The sequence below is a fragment of the Scardinius erythrophthalmus genome, assembly GCF_964197995.2.
Source record: "Scardinius erythrophthalmus genome assembly, chromosome: 3".
Lineage (NCBI taxonomy): Eukaryota > Metazoa > Chordata > Actinopteri > Cypriniformes > Leuciscidae > Scardinius > Scardinius erythrophthalmus.
Genome location: NC_138223.1, coordinates 42,315,283 through 42,335,658, shown reverse-complemented (window position 1 = coordinate 42,335,658; position 20,376 = coordinate 42,315,283). Strand labels below are relative to the sequence as shown.

General features: G+C 42.4%; 1 protein-coding gene across 1 annotated transcript in view; it reads right to left on the bottom strand.

The window, feature by feature from the left end:
• The window catches only part of LOC308687897 (uncharacterized protein), a gene marked incomplete at its 5' end in the record, with an annotated part of 80,752 nt that overhangs the window by 20,865 nt on the left and 39,511 nt on the right, over positions 1-20,376 (bottom strand). Inside the window, 3 exons of the mRNA XM_081360722.1 lie at positions 8,212-8,369; positions 8,533-8,594; positions 8,852-8,946. Coding sequence (XP_081216848.1) covers positions 8,212-8,369; positions 8,533-8,594; positions 8,852-8,946 — 315 coding nt within the window. The remainder of the gene's footprint in view (positions 1-8,211; positions 8,370-8,532; positions 8,595-8,851; positions 8,947-20,376) is intronic.

The following is a 20,376-nucleotide window of genomic DNA, read 5'->3' as shown; positions in this document are numbered from 1 at the left end:
GAATGCGTGCGGCCGCAGGATTGGTTTGCAGCGATCGACCTGAAGGACGCCTACTCCCATGTCTCCATTTTTCCTCGACACAGACCGTTTCTACGGTTTGCTTTCGAGGGACAGGCATACAGTACGCGGTTCTCCCTTTCGGGCTAGCCCTGTCTCCTCGCGTCTTCACGAAGGTCGTCGAGGCAGCCCTTGTTCCCCTCCGGGAACACGGGGTTCGCATCCTGAACTATCTCGACGACTGGCTGATCCTAGCTCACTCTCGAGACCAGGTTTGCGAACACAGGGATCTTGTGCTCCGGCACCTAGCTCGTCTGGGCCTTCGGGTCAACTGGGAGAAGAGCAAACTCTGCCCAGTGCAGAGGATCTCTTTTCTCGGTATGGAAATCGACTCGGTCGCCATGTGCGCGCAGCTTACGAGCGAGCGCGCGCGCGCAGTCACTGCTGACTTGTCTTCGCCAGTTCGAGGGCAAGAGTGCGGTCCCACTGAAACTTTTTCAGAGGCTCCTGGGGCATATGGCATCCGCAGCCGCAGTAACGCCGCTCGGATTGCTTCATATGAGACCGCTTCAGCTGTGGCTTCAATTGAGTCCCGAGGTGGGCATGGCAACACGGCAAGCTCCGGGTCCCAGTGACTCCGGCCTGCCGTCAGACCTTCACCCCGTGGTCGAACCTCAGCTTTCTACGGGCCGGAGTGCCCTTAGAACGAGTTTCCCGGCATGTTGTTGTCACAACAGATGCCTCCACCACGGGCTGGGGCGCCATGTGCAATGGTCATGCTGCCGCGGGCTCCTGGACAGGACCCCAGCGCCTTTGGCATGTCAATTGCCTCGAGTTGCTGGCTGTACGTCTCGCCCTGCACCGTTTCCATGCGTTGCTCAGGGGTCAGCACGTACTAGTCCGATCAGACAATACCGCAACAGTAGCGTACATCAACCATCAAGGTGGTCTACGCTCCCGCCGTATGTCGCAACTCGCCCGCCACCTCCTTATATGGAGTCAGAAGCATCTGAGGTCGCTTCGAGCCATTTATATCCCGGGACACCTGAACCAGGCGGCCGACGAGCTGTCTCGAGTTCAGCCTCTCGCTGGAGAATGGCGACTCCATCCCCGGACGGTTCAGCTGATTTGGGATCAGTTCAGCGACGCACAGGTAGACCTGTTTGCCTCCCACGACTCGTCCCATTGCGACCTGTTTTATTCCCTGACCGAGGGCACGCTCGGCACGGATGCACTGGCGCACAGCTGGCCGAGGGGCCTACGCAAGTATGCGTTTCCCCCAGTGAGCCTTCTTGCGCGGACCCTGCGCAAGATCAGGGAGGACAAGGAGCAGGTTATATTGGTTGCCCCATACTGGCCCAGCCACACCTGGTTCTCAGAACTCATACTCTTTGCGACAGCACCTCCCTGGCCAATTCCTCTGAGGAAGGACCTCCTTTCTCAGGGACGGGGCACCCTTTGGCACCCTCGTCCCGGTCTTTGGAACCTCCACGTGTGGCTTCTGGACGGGACGAGGTAGGTTTGAGTACCCTACCACCAGCGGTGGTGGCTACCATCACTTCCGCTAGAGCATCGTCCACGAGACATGCCTATGCGTTGAAGTGGAACCTCTTCGTCAACTGGTGTTCTTCCACGAAATGCCCGATCAGTGTCGTGCTTTCCTTCCTGCAAGAAGGGTTGGAGCGAAGGCTGTCTCCCTCCACCCTGAAAGTGTATGTTGCCGCCATTGCCGCACATCACGATGCAGTTGAAGGTAAGTCTCTGGGGAAGCATGACCTGATCATCAGGTTCCTGAGGGGAGCGAGGAGACTAAATCCTCCTCGCCCTCCCCTCGTACCCTCTTGGGACCTCTCAGTGGTTCTGACTGCCCTGCAGAGTGCTCCATTTGAGCCTTTGCAATCGGTGGAGCTTAAGTTCCTGTCAATGAAGACAGCGCTCCTGGTTGCATTGGCCTCCATCAAGAGGGTAGGGGACCTGCAGGCATTTTCGGTTGACGAAGCGTGCCTGGAATTCGGGCCGGCTAACTCTCACGTGATCCTGAGACCCCGGCTTGGATATGTGCCCAAGGTTCCTACCACACCCTTTCGAGATCAGGTAGTGAACCTGCAAGCGCTGCCCTTGGAGGAGGCAGACCCAGCCTTGGCACTGCTCTGTCCAGTACGCGCCCTTCGTGCTTACGTAGACAGAACGCAGTGTTTCAGGACCTCAGACCAGCTCTTTGTCTGTTATGGTGGGAAGCTGAAGGGAAAGGCTCTCTCCAAACAAAGGTTGTCTCACTGGATAGTGGACGCCATTGCTTTGGCATACCAGCAGCAAGGTCGACCGTGCCCCCTTGGTGTGACGGCCCACTCCACTCGGAGTGTGGCCTCCTCTTGGGCTCTAGCGCATGGCGCCTCGCTAACAGACATCTGCAGAGCTGCAGGCTGGGCGACACCTAACACGTTTGCGAGATTTTACAATCTCCGAGTAGAGCCAGTTTCTTCTCATGTACTCGCTTCAACTAGCCGGTACTAGATTCTGCTCAGGTGTCTTCGCTTGCTCGCCATTCCTCTCCACGGACGGGATACGTGCGATATTCTCCTCAGGTGAGCTTCATAAGCCCTGAGTCTCCTCCAGCACTGACGACGTCAGCGCCAGAGTTATGCCACGGGCAGCTTTCGCGCTTGGCTAGGTGCCTCCATGTGCATGGTTCCCTTCGGTGACCCCCACATGTGTATTTCCACTGTAAGCCTCCTTGAGCATGTGTCTTTCCCTTGGCAAGCCACCTTGCCACCCCTGGGGTTGAAATATTCCACCTGCGGCTGGACACCCCAGTGTTACTCCGTATGCAGCCCTTCGGGGACATATGTGTATTCCAAGTCCCCCCCTTCGGGTTGGGCATGATTGCATATTTCCACCGGATATGCTTCCCAGTGTACCTTGGTATTCCTGTGTTAAGTAGGACTCCTTCGTCCGTGCTAGTTTCACGACAGGGAGCTCAGACTTACGCAGGGCACTGGTAGACAGTCGAGAGGTGGCGTGATTATACGGGAACCCCATTCGTCGTCATCCGACGTAACTCGGAGTGACAACGAAAGGGAACGTCTCGGTTACGTATGTAACCCTCGTTCCCTGAGTAGGGAACGGAGACGTTACGTCTCCCTGCCACTTCCGCTGTACCGCTGGAACGCCTGAGTTCAGTCTCGGCTCCTCAGCGAAGACATAGTCTGCATGTTGCTCGCGCACTTCCTTATATACCCCCTGCATGGGGCGGAGTTACGCTATGCAAATTCCGCAGACCCATGGCATTTCATTGCCATTGGCTCGTGTTTTAATACTCGAAGATGATAGGATTTCTAAGCGAAACCCCATTCGTCGTCATCCGACGTAACGTCTCCGTTCCCTACTCAGGGAACGAGGGTTACATACGTAACCGAGACGTTTTAAATGAGTAGATTTAGTTTCTAAAGTACATTATGGAGAGGATAACATTAAATCAAGAGCAAATGTAAACATTTTGAAAAGATATGTGCAACTCTAAAATCAAAGAATATTCCATAAAATAAAGGAATATATATTATTAACTACATTTTTATATAACACTCCCTCCCTTTTATTTCTAGTAATTTGTTATTTTATTTATTTACTTATTTAATATTGAATATTTGATATTCAAATAATATTACTTGAATAACTATTAGGAATTATATGTCATTATAAGAGTTTGATATAAATATGTTAATGTTAAATTTTTATTACTATTTATTTATTGTTTTTTATCTTTTCCCCCTTAAATCATATGTAAAAGTGTCTATGAACTTTTGGTTATTGTTCTATTCATGTGTGTTTTTAGGCTATGTGTTGGTGGGTATTATCACAAAAGAAAAAAAGTAGAAGGAAAAATAAGGAATATTTATTGGGGGAAAATATGATGTCTTTAAAGGAACTGTCAATTTGTATAATTGTGTTAAATGTGTTTGAATTGAAAGACATAATAAAGTACATCTTACAGTTAAAATTTATACTCTGTTTTTGTAATTATTTATTTTTAATTTTGTGATTTTAACTTATGCTTTACAAAGCTTTTTTTAGATTGTGTTCTAATGTTCTTCTAATCATAAACATGTACTACAGCTGCCAAACAAAACCAGAGAGAAATGTATTCATAAATCTTTAAAACAATCTAATTAAATCTTGGGCACAAAACATTCAGCCAGTAAAAAAAGAAAACCTGTAGTATATATATATATATATATATATATATATATATATATATATATATATATATATATATATATATATATATATATATATATATATATATATACATTGTAGCCTTATTTAAGTTGATTTTCTGTATACTGTGTATTTATTTTTGGAGTAATAGTGGTTAATAAAGTCCAATAATGGTATGAGAGAGTGTCAGTGGTAATATCATTGTGTTCCTATTGGTCAGTGTTAGAGGATCTGTGTAACAACTGAGGCTTAGCCTGACAGTTAGCCTGCCCTGGACCAGGCTAGTTTCCCAGCATAAGTTGCCGGGGTAACTGAGTTTGAACTTTTTTAAGTTTGATTTATGAAACCGAATCTACCAAAAATAAGCCTGACTAACCGAAATAAGCCTGGCTTATACTCTAATCTTGGTTTATGGAACAGCCCCCAGGTATAGTACTGCAAATGTAACAGATAAATAATAAATAAAGTAAAATAGGTGTTACTCTTATGCTCTCTGTTGAGAAACAAGCTTACTGGCAATTAAAAGATATTTTGTCACATCTAATTTTGTCACATCTAAACTACTTTAGCACTTATTTACCATAGCTGAGAGTAATTTGCATATCACTAATAACAAACAAGTCACGCATCCTTAGGTGTCAAGTCTGTAATGCAAACAAGCAAGCAAGACTGGTCAAGTCATTGGTTCAATGCAACCAAGCCAAGTCCTGCCTATTAGCTATTAGCATTTCATTTTACTGAGTGCTTCTCTTTATTATTATTTTGTTGTTGTTGATGAAAATGGATCATATGAGAGTATTTGTGAGTGTACACCATATTTTCTTTTTTAAATGCTTTTCACTGTTTGCAAGTGGTACAGATACCCGAATAAAGAGGGTGATATAAAAAACATATATGCAAAAAAACACTTTTAAAGATAGTTTTTTTGTTTTGTTTAAAGACACTTTCATTACTTTTCCAGTCATTTACCCACTCTGGCTATACAATTTCTATAAAAAGTAAAGTAAGGAACATAATAAATGTCAGAGGTGTGTTATGTTAAAAAATCCTTCAATCAATTAAACTCATTAATACCATAAACATGTCTTGTTACCACGTCTTAAATACTTGTCATGTTGCTAAAGAGAGAGAGAGAGAGAGAGAGCGAGAGAGAGAGAGAGAGAGAAATACCAGGCCTCATTAATGCATTAAATCTTCTCATAGTCTGTTCATAGTCTTAGTTTTTAATTATTTTCAATCGAGCTGAAGGGGGTGGATTGGAATCCACTGCTGCTTCAAGGTATATGTAATGAGTGATTATAATTAAGGTATTAATCAATATTTTTTCGTTCTAAATATCAAATGAGTTGAATAACTTCTCTGGAGTTTGTGTTTGAGAAAGGTCTTTAACATGTTAAAACATATAGGGGTCATTGAAGTCTATAGTTTAAGGGACCATTTGTCATTAACGCCCACTGTCGCGAATTTGCAACAAACCCCTTCCATTCAGACTGCAGGGGAGATAGCGTGTGTTTTCCCCCAATGCCTGTTTGTGCACATTCGATACATACCTAGGAACATTTTGCACGCACTGGTTTCTCGTAGGAGCGGTCGGAGTGGGAACTACATCCGGTTCACCGAAGCTAATATTTTGGTTTGCAAAATCCGCATATCAAGTGCGCAAATGTGGAGAAATTGGCCAAAATGAGTTAAGTTGTGCTAAGATAAAAATATGTACCAGCTTATTGATTGCTTCTATAGCTATGTTATTCATATAGACTTCATGTGACGAATATTTTTTACGTACTTTGTAGATTTCTGTTTGTAGCAAATTTGCGACATTGGTCCATAACGGCTGGATTGGGCTAATGGCTACATATTATAATAATGCTGTATTTAGATGGTTTCAGCCAAAAAAAATAGCATGTTAGGATATAACACTATAAGAATATATAATGTATGCACTGGAGAAACAAGGAAAGCGTTAAACAGAGTGTAACATGGAATGTATAAAAACTACTGTCAATGTTAGGGAGTAGGAGAGTGTTTTGTTTCTTGCTGTTGTCAAGATTCATTAATTTGTCAAAGTTTATAAGTATAAAGTTTATAAGTTCTAACAACTTTGTGCCATGAATAAAATCTACATACCTGAGATGGGAAAATGTGTTTTATTAATTTTACCATTTTGTAAAAAAATTACCCTAAATGCCTGTTGTCGCAAATTTGCAACATACCAAAATTGCCCTAAATGCCTGTTGTCGCAAATTTGCAACATACCAAAATTTCTATTTATTTGTTGTGCAAAAGTGAAATTGATAATGTCAACATTATTTACCATCTACTTAAAGTCAAAAACACACAGATTTTTTTTTTTATATATACAGCTATATAAATTCAGGCGTTAAGGGGTTAAAGCCTATAATTTTCATTTAGACTAAAGTGTCCTATCCTGAGAGAAAGAACTTGTTATCTTGATGTTTTGAGACGAGACTCCTGTTTATAGTTAGAGCCTGGGCAAATCCCACCTTGGAAAAGATGTGTGTTGGTGTGTGTGTGTGTTAGTCTTCTTGGTTACAGGTTAAGGAACCACTGGCATTGTTGGAGATTGAGTTGTTGTTCTCGACATGCTGGCACCCAGTAACCCAAATCTGCGACCTGGAAGGTCACGACGTGCCTAACTTCAGGGTCCGAGTGTCAGCGGCATAATCTATGGAGATATGCTTCTGTCTATCTGTATATGTGTGGAAAATTACTATGTTTATCAATTTCTTAGCCAATCAGAATCATTCAACCTGTAAGCAATGACGCAGCTTAGACCTTGGAAATGGTATAACTGCTGTGATCTTTGCAACTGTAAGCGGGGCGCCCTACGAACTCCTGTTTGAGTCTATAAACTGACTTCTGCTGATGAAACTGCCAACTATCTTCAGTAAAACTTATCTTCAATTTTTTATCATTCTGACTCCGGGTCTTCTTTCAAACATCTGGTCCTTGGGTCCTAAACTGTTAACCCCTAACAGAGCTATAAAGAGCCCTGAGAGATTCCGTTTGAAATGGAAGAAATTGTGCACAGGTTTAAGTTGCATCAAGACTTTATTTAAATTAACATTAAACCTTGCACATTTTAAATAAATATATATACTTTTCATATACATTTTTTAAATAACCATATATTATACGTTCATTGTGGATATATACACATGCATTTATTTAGATGTAAACAAACACATAATTTTTTTTTTTCCTGAATCTCTTGATTTTCGTCTTTTTCTCATTTCATTTCAAACAATTTTGGATTATATGAACTCAATAAATATGTTTATTTGATTATTAAAATAAATAATACAATCTTGCAATGTTGTATACTAGACAAAAGAGAATAAAGAGCATTTAACCTGCAGTGAGCTGAACAAAAGCATTACATATGAAAATACTGTAAGGAAAAAATCTAAATAGGATTGATTTCAACAGCCTCTGATTAATATATAATAATTTCTCTCTTTACAAATTGTGCCCTTGAAAATCAATGCAATTTATATCAATCATATGCCATTTATTATTATTTCCATCTAATATTCTGTATATATTAAGAGTGAGCTACAACTGTAAATAATGCATAATAAACATACAAAGCATGCTCTAACAAATTCGTTAGAGCATGCTTTAATTAAATCACATCCTTATTTGATTCATAAGGATCTATAGAAAAAGCCTTAATATTTTTGCCATAATAATGATCCATGTTGTTTGAAGCAGACTGGATTCAATCTTTAATCCACTTGAAACTGTAGTTGAAGCAGCTACAGTCGTAGCAATAACTGTAAGGAAAAGATGAACAAATTAGATAAACACAATATAAGGTCTTAGGACCTTTTTTTTTTATTTAATTCCAGTCCAAATGTACTGTATGTTTTGTGTGTCATCTTCTTATATCCGTAAGACTATTCTATGGAGCAAAAGTGCAAGACAGTTTCTGAGGCCTTGCAAATGTGCAAGATATGTTTTAAAATGGAAACTTACCTGAACCATTGACTGAAATTGATCCAGGAAGTATATTCAGTGGACTGGCACCTCCTTCTCCCACTGCTGTCAGAAGGGTGTCTGAAATCTCTTGAACTGATGGGAGAGTTACCGTAGAGTTGAAAATCAGTTGTGTTGTTGTGATGATGGACCCTTGTCTGGAATATACAGTATAGAAAAATGTCACATACGGTAGAATTCCTTAATATTACCATTATATAATAAGTACTGTATACTGCATTCTCTTGTTTGTTTGTTTTTTCAAGAACACCGACACAAACAGCGCACATAAAAAGGAGCGTTGCAATATTTCATTTTTACCTGAAACTCATGACAGTCACTCTGATGAAGGAAGGATATCTTTTTCTGTAGATTGGTTCAAGCTGTAACATACAGGCAGTCACAACCACAATCAGAAATAACTTTTTTTCATTTGTTTGTGAAACAACAGTTTATGATAACTGTTGATTTCCAGAGGTATATTATAAATAAATAAAAATGGATTTATTTATGGTAAACTACTCAATTTAAACAATAATAATACCCTAACAAACTCTTGGATTTGACCTAAAATATCTGTTGTCTGTTCTCTTAAGTACAGTCAAGATATGATCTATTTTTCATGTTAATTTTAACTCACCTGTGTAATGACAAGCAGAGCCCTTGCCTTGAAGACCTGAGAGTTTGAATCGTTGAGTTCAAGAATAAATGTGTCCAAAGAGCGGAAAACCAGATCTGTTATATACACAGGTACAAATTCTGTTGTTGTAATTGTAACCACTTGAGTTGTGGAAGATGTCAAGGGTCTTGTTGTTGTTGTGTTAGTGGTTGAGGCAGTGCTGCTAGTGGTTGAGGCAGTGGTTGTATTAGTGGTTGAGGCAAATGATGTTGTTGATGTTCTAGTTGTACTACCAGTCGTTGTGTTAAAGGTAGTTGAAGGGGGAGTTAATGAAGTAAAAACAGAAGTTGTTGGTCTTGTGTCATTTGCTCTACTTGTGATATTTGTAATGAGCGCTGATAATGATGTTGTTGGTCTTGTAGACATTTCGGCTGTACTAAGAGTTGTATTTTCAAAGGCTGTTGAGGAGAGAGTCGTCAAGTTGAATGAAGAAGCTGTTGGTTGCACTGTTGTAGTAACTGCTCCACTGCTGGTGGAACTAGTGGAGTTATCGGCAAAAGTTGATGTAATTGTAGACGATTTTATTGTTGTAGATGTTTCTGTTACACTAGTGGTGGATGTTGCAGTAGGAGTTGTTGTGGCTAATGATGATTCTGTTGTTGTTGCTGGTGAAGTTGTTTCAGTTGTACTAACAGTTGATATGGCTGGTGTAGTTGTTGCAGTTGAACTAACAATTGTGCTTTCAGTTGTTGTGAATAGTGTAGTTGTTGCAGTTGAACTAACAGTTGTGCTTTCAGTTGATGTGGCTGGGGAAGTTGTTGCAGTTGAACTAACAGTTGATGTGGCTGGTTTAGTTGTTTCAGTTGAACTAACAGTTGATGTGGCTGGTGTAGTTGTTGCAGTTGAACTAACAGTTGATGTGGCTGGTGTAGTTGTTTCAGTTGTACTAACAGTTGATGTGGCTGGTGTAGTTGTTGCAGTTGTGGCTGGTGTAGTTGTTTCAGTTGTACTAACAGCTGATGTGGCTGGTGTAGTTGTTGCAGATGAACTAACAGTAGATGTGGCTGGTGTAGTTGTTGCAGTTGAACTAACAGTTGATGTGGCTGGTGTAGTTGTTTCAGTTGTACTAACAGCTGATGTGGCTGGTGTAGTTGTTGCAGTTGAACTAACAGTTGATGTGGCTGGTGTAGTTGTTGAAGATGAACTAACAGTTGTGCTTTCAGTTGATGTGGCTGGTGTAGTTGTTGCAGTTGAACTAACAGTTGTGCTTTCAGTTGATGTGGCTGGTGTAGTTGTTTCAGTTGTACTAACAGTTGTGCTCTCAGTTGTTGTGGCTGGTGTAGTTGTTCCAGTTGTACTAACAGTTGTGCTCTCAGTTGTTGTGGCTGGTGTAGTTGTTCCAGTTGTACTAACAGTTGTGTTCTCAGTTGTTGTGGCTGGTGTAGTTGTTGCAGTTGAACTAACAGTTGTGCTCTCAGTTGTTGTGGATGGTGTAGTTGTTGCAGTTGAACTAACAGTTGTGCTTTCAGTTGATGTGGCTGGTGTAGTTGTTTCAGTTGTACTAACAGTTGTGTTATCAGTTGTTGTGGCTGGTGTAGTTGTTCCAGTTGTACTAACAGTTGTGTTCTCAGTTGTTGTGGCTGGTGTAGTTGTTTCAGCTGTACTAACATTAGTGCTCTCAGTTTTTGTGACTGGTGTAGTTGTTTCAGCTGTACTAAGAGTTGTGCTTTCAGTTGATGTGGCTGGTGTAGTTGTTTCAGTTGTACTAACAGTTGTGTTCTCAGTTGTTGTGGCTGGTGTAGTTGTTCCAGTTGTACTAACAGTTGTGTTCTCAGTTGTTGTGGCTGCTGTTGTTGTTTCAGCTGTACTAAGAGTTGTGCTTTCAGTTGTTGTGGCTAGTGTAGTTGTTGCAGTTGAACTAACAGTTGTGCTTTCAGTTGATGTGGCTGTTGTAGTTGTTGCAGATGAACTAACAGTTGATGTGGCTGGTGTAGTTGTTTCAGTTGTACTAACAGCTGATGTGGCTGGTGTAGTTGTTGCAGTTGAACTAACAGTTGTGCTCTCAGTTGTTGTGGATGGTGTAGTTGTTGCAGTTGAACTAACAGTTGTGCTTTCAGTTGATGTGGCTGGTGTAGTTGTTTCAGTTGTACTAACAGTTGTGTTCTCAGTTGTTGTGGCTGGTGTAGTTGTTCCAGTTGTACTAACAGTTGTGTTCTCAGTTGTTGTGGCGGGTGTAGTTGTTTCAGCTGTACTAAGAGTTGTGCTTTCAGTTGTTGTGGCTGGTGTAGTTGTTTCAGTTGTACTAAGAGTTGTGCTTTCAGTTGTTGTGGCTGGTGTAGTTGTTTCAGCTTTACTAACAGTTTTGCTCTCAGTTGTTGTGGCTGGTGTAGTTGTTTTAGCTGTACTAAGAGTTGTGCTTTCAGTTGTTGTGGCTGGTGTAGTTGTTTCAGCTGTACTAAGAGTTGTGCTCTCAGTTGTTGTGGCGGGTGTTGTTGATTCAGCTGTACTAACAGTTGTGCTTTCAGTTGTTGTGGCTGGTGTAGTTGTTTCAGTTGTACTAACAGTTATGCTTTCAGTTGTTGTGGCTGGTGTTGTTGTTTCAGCTGTACTAACAGTTGTGCTCTCAGTAGTGGCTGGTGTAGTTGTTTCAGTTGTACTAACAGTTGTGCTCTCAGTAGTGGCTGGTGTAGTTGTTTCAGCTGTACTTACTGTTGTGCTTTCAGTTGTTGTGGCTGGTGTTGTTGTTTCAGCTGTACTAAGAGTTGTGCTGTCAGTTGTTGTGGCGGGTGTTGTTGATTCAGCTGTACTAACAGTTGTGCTTTCAGTTGTTGTGGCTGGTGTAGTTGTTTCAGTTGTACTAACAGTTGTGCTTTCAGTTGTTGTGGCTGGTGTTGTTGATTCAGCTGTACTGACAGTTGTGCTCTCAGTTGTTGTGGCTGGTGTAGTTGTTTCAGTTGTACTAACAGTTGCGCGCTCAGTTGTGGCTGGTGTAGTTGATTCAGCTGTAGAAACAGTTGTGCTCTCAGTTGTTGTGGCTGGTGTAGTTGTTCCAGCAGTACTAACAGTTGTGCTTTCAGTTGTTGTGGCTGGTGTAGTTGTTTCAGTTGTACTAACAGTTGTGCTTTCAGTTGTTGTGGCTGGTGTTGTTGATTCAGCTGTACTGACAGTTGTGCTCTCAGTTGTTGTGGCTGGTGTAGTTGTTTCAGTTGTACTAACAGTTGCGCGCTCAGTTGTGGCTGGTGTAGTTGATTCAGCTGTAGAAACAGTTGTGCTCTCAGTTGTTGTGGCTGGTGTAGTTGTTTCAGCTGTACTAAGAGTTGTGCTCTCAGTTGTTGTGGCTGGTGTAGTTGATTCAGTTGTACTAACAGTTGTGCTCTCAGTTGATGTGGCGGGTGTAGTTGTTTCAGTTGTACTAAGTGTTGTGCTCTCAGTTGTTGTGGCTGGTGTAGTTGTTTCAGTTGTACTAAGAGTTGTGCTCTCAGTTGTTGTGGCTGGTGTAGTTGTTTCAGCTGTAGAAACAGTTGTGCTCTCAGTTGTCGTGGCTGGTGTAGTTGTTTCAGCTGTACTAAGAGTTGTGCTCTCAGTTGTTGTGGCTGGTGTTGTTGATTCAGTTGTACTAACAGTTGTGCTCTCAGTTGTTGTGGCTGGTGTAGTTGTTTCAGTTGTACTAAGAGTTGTGCTCTCAGTTGTTGTGGCTGGTGTAGTTGTTTCAGCTGTACTAAGAGTTGTGCTCTCAGTTGTTGTGGCTGGGGTAGTTGTTTCAGCTGTACTAAGAGTTGTGCTCTCAGTTGTTGTGGCTGGTGTAGTTGTTTCAGTTGTACTAACAGTTGTGCTCTCAGTTGTTGTGGCTGGTGTAGTTGTTTCAGTTGTTCTAAGAGTTGTGCTCTCAGTTGTTGTAGCTGGTGTAGTTGTTTCAGCTGTACTAAGAGTTGTGCTCTCAGTCCTTGTGGCTGGTGTGGTTGTTTCAGCTGTACTAAGAGTTGTGCTCTCAGTTGTTGTGGCTGGTGTAGTTGTTTCAGATGTACTAAGAGTTGTGCTGTCAGTTGTTGTGGCTGGTGTAGTTGATTCAGCTGTAGAAACAGTTATGCTCTCAGTTGTTGTGGCTGGTGTAGTTGTTTCAGTTGTATTAACAGTTGTGCTCTCAGTTGTTGTGGTTGGTGTAATTATTTCAGCTGTAATAGCAGTTGTGCTCTCAGCTGTTGTGGCTGGTGTAGTTGTTTCAGTTGTACTAACAGTTGTGCTGTCAGCTGTTGTTGCTGGTGTAGTTGTTTCAGCTGTACTAAGAGTTGTGCTCTCAGTTGTTGTGGCTGGTGTAGTTGATTCAGTTGTACTAACAGTTGTGCTCTCAGTTGTTGTGGCTGGTGTAGTTGATTCAGTTGTACTAACAGTTGTGCTTTCAGTTGTTGTGGCTGGTGTTGTTGATTCAGCTGTACTAACAGTTGTGCTCTCAGTTGTGGCTGGTGTAGTTTTTTCAGCTGTACTAACAGTTGAGCTCTCAGTTGTTGTGGCTGGTGTAGTTGATTCAGCTGTAGAAACAGTTGTGCTCTCAGTTGTTGTGGCTGGTGTAGTTGATTCATCTGTACTAAGAGTTGTGCTCTCAGATGTTGTGGCTGGTGTAGTTGTTTCAGTTGTACTAACAGTTGTGCTTTCAGTTGTTGTGGCTGGTGTTGTTGATTCAGCTGTACTAACAGTTGTGCTCTCAGTTGTTGTGGCTGGTGTAGTTGTTTCAGTTGTACTAACAGTTGTGCTTTCAGTTGTTGTGGCTGGTGTTGTTGATTCAGCTGTACTAACAGGTGTGCTCTCAGTTGTGGCTGGTGTAGTTTTTTCAGCTGTACTAACAGTTGAGCTCTCAGTTGTTGTGGCTGGTGTAGTTGATTCAGCTGTACTAACAGTTGAGCTCTCAGTTGTTGTGGCTGGTGTAGTTGATTCAGCTGTAGAAACAGTTGTGCTCTCAGTTGTTGTGGCTGGTGTAGTTGATTCATCTGTACTAAGAGTTGTGCTCTCAGTTGTTGTGGCTGGTGTAGTTGTTTCAGTTGTACTAACAGTTGTGCTTTCAGTTGTTGTGGCTGGTGTTGTTGATTCAGCTGTACTAACAGTTGTGCTCTCAGTTGTGGCTGGTGTAGTTGTTTCAGCTGTACTAACAGTTGAGCTCTCAGTTGTTGTGGCTGGTGTAGTTGATTCAGCTGTAGAAACAGTTGTGCTCTCAGTTGTTTTGGCTGGTGTAGTTGATTCATCTGTACTAAGAGTTGTGCTCTCAGTTGTTGTGGCTGGTGTTGTTGATTCAGTTGTACTAACAGTTGTGCTCTCAGTTGTTGTGGCTGGTGTAGTTGTTTCAGATGTACTAAGAGTTGTGCTGTCAGTTGTTGTGGCTGGTGTAGTTGATTCAGCTGTAGAAACAGTTAAGCTCTCAGTTGTTGTGGGTGGTATAGTTGTTTCAGTTGTATTAACAGTTGTGCTCTCAGTTGTTGTGGTTGGTGTAATTATTTCAGCTGTAATAGCAGTTGTGCTCTCAGCTGTTGTGGCTGGTGTAGTTGTTTCAGTTGTACTAAGAGTTGTGCTCTCAGTTGTTGTGGCTGGTGTAGTTGTTTCAGCTGTACTAAGAGTTGTGCTCTCAGTTGTTGTGGCTGGTGTTGTTGTTTCAGTTGTACTAACAGTTGTGCTCTCAGTTGTTGTAGCTGGTGTAGTTGTTTCAGCTGTACTAAGAGTTGTGCTCTCAGTTGTTGTGGCTGGTGTAGTTGTTTCAGATGTACTAAGAGTTGTGCTGTCAGTTGTTGTGGCTGGTGTAGTTGATTCAGCTGTAGAAACAGTTATGCTCTCAGTTGTTGTGGCTGGTGTAGTTGTTTCAGTTGTATTAACAGTTGTGCTCTCAGTTGTTGTGGTTGGTGTAATTATTTCAGCTGTAATAGCAGTTGTGCTCTCAGCTGTTGTGGCTGGTGTAGTTGTTTCAGTTGTACTAACAGTTGTGCTGTCAGCTGTTGTTGCTGGTGTAGTTGTTTCAGCTGTACTAAGAGTTGTGCTCTCAGTTGTTGTGGCTGGTGTTGTTGATTCAGTTGTACTTACAGTTGTGCTTTCAGTTGTTGTGGCTGGTGTAGTTGATTCAGTTGTACTAACAGTTGTGCTCTCAGTTGTTGTGGCTGGTGTAGTTGTTTCAGTTGTACTAACAGTTGTGCTTTCAGTTGTTGTGGCTGGTGTTGTTGATTCAGCTGTACTAACAGTTGTGCTCTCAGTTGTGGCTGGTGTAGTTTTTTCAGCTGTACTAACAGTTGAGCTCTCAGTTGTTGTGGCTGGTGTAGTTGATTCAGCTGTAGAAACAGTTGTGCTCTCAGTTGTTGTGGCTGGTGTAGTTGATTCAGTTGTACTAACAGTTGTGCTCTCAGATGTTGTGGCTGGTGTTGTTGATTCAGTTGTACTAACAGTTGTGCTCTCAGTTGTTGTGGCTGGTGTAGTTGTTTCAGCTGTACTAAGAGTTGTGCTATCAGTTGTTGTGGCTGGTGTTGTTGATTCAGTTGTACTAACAGTTGTGCTTTCAGTTGTTGTGGCTGGTGTTGTTGATTCAGCTGTACTAACAGTTGTGCTCTCAGTTGTTGTGGCTGGTGTAGGTGTTCCAGTTGTACTTATAGTTGTGGTTTCAGTTGTTGTGGCTGGTGTAGTTGATTCAGTTGTACTAACAGTTGTGCTCTCAGATGTTGTGGCTGGTGTTGTTGATTCAGTTGTACTAACAGTTGTGCTCTCAGTTGTTGTGGCTGGTGTAGTTGATTCAGCTGTAGAAACAGTTGTGCTCTTAGTTGTTGTGGCTGGTGTAGGTGTTTCAGTTGTACTAACAGTTGTGCTTTCAGTTGTTGTGGCTGGTGTTGTTGATTCAGTTGTACTAACAGTTGTGCTCTCAGTTGTTGTGGCTGGTGTAGGTGTTTCAGTTGTACTAACAGTTGTGCTTTCAGTTGTTTTGGCTGGTGTTGTTGATTCAGCTGTACTATGAGTTTTGCTGTCAGTTGTTGTGGCTGGTGTAGTTGTTTCAGTTGTACTAACAGTTGTGCTTTCAGTTGTTGTGGCTGGTGTAGTTGATTCAGTTGTACTAACAGTTGTGCTCTCAGTTGTTGTGGCTGGTGTAGTTGTTTCAGTTGTACTAACAGTTGTGCTTTCAGTTGTTGTGGCTGGTGTTGTTGATTCAGCTGTACTAACAGTTGTGCTCTCAGTTGTGGCTGGTGTAGTTGTTTCAGCTGTACTAACAGTTGAGCTCTCAGTTGTTGTGGCTGGTGTAGTTGATTCAGCTGTAGAAACAGTTGTGCTCTCAGTTGTTGTGGCTGGTGTAGTTGATTCATCTGTACTAAGAGTTGTGCTCTCAGTTGTTGTGGCTGGTGTTGTTGATTCAGTTGTACTAACAGTTGTGCTCTCAGTTGTTTTGGCTGGTGTAGTTGTTTCAGATGTACTAATAGTTGTGCTGTCAGTTGTTGTGGCTGGTGTAGTTGATTCAGCTTTAGAAACAGTTATGCTCTCATTTGTTGTGGGTGGTATAGTTGTTTCAGTTGTATTAACAGTTGTGCTCTCAGTTGTTGTGGTTGGTGTAATTATTTCAGCTGTAATAGCAGTTGTGCTCTCAGCTGTTGTGGCTGGTGTAGTTGTTTCAGTTGTACTAAGAGTTGTGCTCTCAGTTGTTGTGGCTGGTGTAGTTGTTTCAGCTGTACTAAGAGTTGTGCTCTCAGTTGTTGTGGCTGGTGTTGTTGATTCAGTTGTACTTACAGTTGTGCTTTCAGTTGTTGTGGCTGGTGTAGTTGATTCAGTTGTACTAACAGTTGTGCTCTCAGTTGTTGTGGCTGGTGTAGTTGTTTCAGTTGTACTAACAGTTGTGCTCTCAGTCCTTGTGGCTGGTGTGGTTGATTCAGCTGTACTAACAGTTGTGCTCTCAGTTGTGGCTGGTGTAGTTGTTTCAGCTGTACTAACAGTTGAGCTCTCAGTTGTTGTGGCTGGTGTAGTTGATTCAGCTGTACTAACAGTTGTGCTCTCAGTTGTGGCTGGTGTAGTTGTTTCAGCTGTACTAACAGTTGAGCTCTCAGTTGTTGTGGCTGGTGTAGTTGATTCAGCTGTAGAAACAGTTGTGCTCTCAGTTGTTGTGGCTGGTGTAGTTGATTCATCTGTACTAAGAGTTGTGCTCTCAGTTGTTGTGGCTGGTGTTGTTGATTCAGTTGTACTAACAGTTGTGCTCTCAGTTGTTTTGGCTGGTGTAGTTGTTTCAGATGTACTAATAGTTGTGCTGTCAGTTGTTGTGGCTGGTGTAGTTGATTCAGCTTTAGAAACAGTTATGCTCTCATTTGTTGTGGGTGGTATAGTTGTTTCAGTTGTATTAACAGTTGTGCTCTCAGTTGTTGTGGTTGGTGTAATTATTTCAGCTGTAATAGCAGTTGTGCTCTCAGCTGTTGTGGCTGGTGTAGTTGTTTCAGTTGTACTAAGAGTTGTGCTCTCAGTTGTTGTGGCTGGTGTAGTTGTTTCAGCTGTACTAAGAGTTGTGCTCTCAGTTGTTGTGGCTGGTGTTGTTGATTCAGTTGTACTTACAGTTGTGCTTTCAGTTGTTGTGGCTGGTGTAGTTGATTCAGTTGTACTAACAGTTGTGCTCTCAGTTGTTGTGGCTGGTGTAGTTGTTTCAGTTGTACTAACAGTTGTGCTCTCAGTCCTTGTGGCTGGTGTGGTTGATTCAGCTGTACTAACAGTTGTGCTCTCAGTTGTGGCTGGTGTAGTTGTTTCAGCTGTACTAACAGTTGAGCTCTCAGTTGTTGTGGCTGGTGTAGTTGATTCAGCTGTAGAAACAGTTGTGCTCTCAGTTGTTGTGGCTGGTGTAGTTGATTCATCTGTACTAAGAGTTGTGCTCTCAGTTGTTGTGGCTGGTGTTGTTGATTCAGTTGTACTAACAGTTGTGCTCTCAGTTGTTGTGGCTGGTGTAGTTGATTCAGCTGTAGAAACAGTTGTGCTCTCAGTTGTTGTGGCTGGTGTAGTTGTTTCAGTTGTACTAAAAGTTGTGCTTTCAGTTGTTGTGGCTGGTGTTGTTGATTCAGCTGTACTAACAGTTGTGCTCTCAGTTGTGGCTGGTGTAGTTGTTTCAGTTGTACTAACAGTTGAGCTCTCAGTTGTTGTGGCTGGTGTAGTTGATTCAGCTGTAGAAACAGTTGTGCTCTCAGTTGTTGTGGCTGGTGTAGTTGTTTCAGCTTTACTAAGAGTTGTGCTGTCAGTTGTTGTGGCTGGTGTAGTTGTTTCAGCTTTACTAAGAGTTGTGCTTTCAGTTGTTGTGTTAGGTGTTGTTGATTCAGTTGTACTAACAGTTGTGCTCTCAGTTGTTGTGGCTGGTGTAGGTGTTTCAGTTGTACTAACAGTTGTGCTTTCATTTGTTGTGGCTGGTGTTGTTGATTCAGCTGTACTAACAGTTGTGCTCTCAGTTGTTGTGGCTGGTGTAGTTGTTTCAATTGTACTTACAGTTGTGCTTTCAGTTGTTGTGGCTGGTGTAGTTGATTCAGTTGTACTAACAGTTGTGCTCTCAGTTGTTGTGGCTGGTGTAGTTAATTCAGCTGTACTATGAGTTGTGCTGTCAGTTGTTGTGGCTGGTGTAGTTGTTTCAGTTGTACTAACAGTTGTGCTTTCAGTTGTTGTGGCTGGTGTAGTTGTTTCAGTTGTACTAACAGTTGTGCTTTCAGTTGTTGTGGCTGGTGTTGTTGATTCAGCTGTACTAACAGTTGTGCTCTCAGTTGTGGCTGGTGTAGTTGTTTCAGCTGTACTAACAGTTGAGCTCTCAGTTGTTGTGGCTGGTGTAGTTGATTCAGCTGTAGAAACAGTTGTGCTCTCAGTTGTTGTGGCTGGTGTAGTTGATTCAGCTGTACTAAGAGTTGTGCTTTCAGTTGTTGTGTTAGGTGTTGTTGATTCAGTTGTACTAACAGTTGTGCTCTCAGTTGTTGTGGCTGGTGTAGGTGTTTCAGTTGTACTAACAGTTGTGCTTTCAGTTGTTGTGGCTGGTGTTGTTGATTCATCTGTACTAAGAGTTGTGCTCTCAGTTGTTGTGGCTGGTGTTGTTGATTCAGTTGTACTAACAGTTGTGCTCTCAGTTGTTGTGGCTGGTGTAGTTGATTCAGCTGTAGAAACAGTTGTGGTCTCAGTTTTTGTGGCTGGTGTAGGTGTTTCAGTTGTACTAACAGTTGTGCTTTCAGTTGTTGTGGCTGGTGTTGTTGATTCAGCTGTACTAACAGTTGTGCTCTCAGTTGTGGCTGGTGTAGTTGTTTCAGTTGTACTAACAGTTGAGCTCTCAGTTGTTGTGGCTGGTGTAGTTGTTTCAGCTTTACTAAGAGTTGTGCTGTCAGTTGTTGTGGCTGGTGTAGTTGTTTCAGCTGTACTAAGAGTTGTGCTTTCAGTTGTTGTGTTAGGTGTTGTTGATTCAGTTGTACTAACAGTTGTGCTCTCAGTTGTTGTGGCTGGTGTAGGTGTTTCAGTTGTACTAACAGTTGTGCTTTCAGTTGTTGTGGCTGGTGTTGTTGATTCAGCTGTACTAACAGTTGTGCTCTCAGTTGTTGTGGCTGGTGTAGTTGTTTCAGTTGTACTTACAGTTGTGCTTTCAGTTGTTGTGGCTGGTGTAGTTGATTCAGTTGTACTAAGAGTTGTGCTGTCAGTTGTTGTGGCTGGTGTAGTTGTTTCAGTTGTACTAACAGTTGTGCTTTCAGTTGTTGTGGCTGGTGTTGTTGATTCTGTTGTACTAACAGTTGTGCTCTCAGTTGTTGTGGCTGGTGTAGTTGTTTCAGCTGTACTAACAGTTGAGCTCTCAGTTGTTGTGGCTGGTGTAGTTGATTCAGCTGTAGAAACAGTTGTGCTCTCAGTTGTTGTGGATGGTGTAGCTGATTCAGCTGTACTAAGAGTTGTGCTCTCAGTTGTTGTGGCTGGTGTTGTTGATTCAGTTGTACTAACAGTTGTGCTCTCAGTTGTTGTGGCTGGTGTAGTTGATTCAGCTGTAGAAACAGTTGTGCTCTCAGTTGTTGTTGCTGGTGTAGTTGTTTCAGTTGCACTAACAGTTGTGCTTTCAGTTGTTGTGGCTGGTGTTGTTGATTCAGCTGTACTAAGAGTTGTGCTCTCAGTTGTGGCTGGTGTAGTTGTTTCAGTTGTACTAACAGTTGAGCTCTCAGTTGTTGTGGCTGGTGTAGTTGATTCAGCTGTAGAAACAGTTGTGCTCTCAGTTGTGGCTGGTGTAGTTGTTTCAGTTGTACTAACAGTTGAGCTCTCAGTTGTTGTGGCTGGTGTAGTTGATTCAGCTGTAGAAACAGTTGTGCTCTCAGTTGTTGTGGCTGGTGTAGTTGTTTCAGCTTTACTAAGAGTTGTGCTGTCAGTTGTTGTGGCTGGTGTAGTTGTTTCAGCTTTACTAAAAGTTGTGCTTTCAGTTGTTGTGTTAGGTGTTGTTGATTCAGTTGTACTAACAGTTGTGCTCTCAGTTGTTGTGGCTGGTGTAGGTGTTTCAGTTGTACTAACAGTTGTGCTTTCAGTTGTTGTGGCTGGTGTTGTTGATTCAGCTGTACTAACAGTTGTGC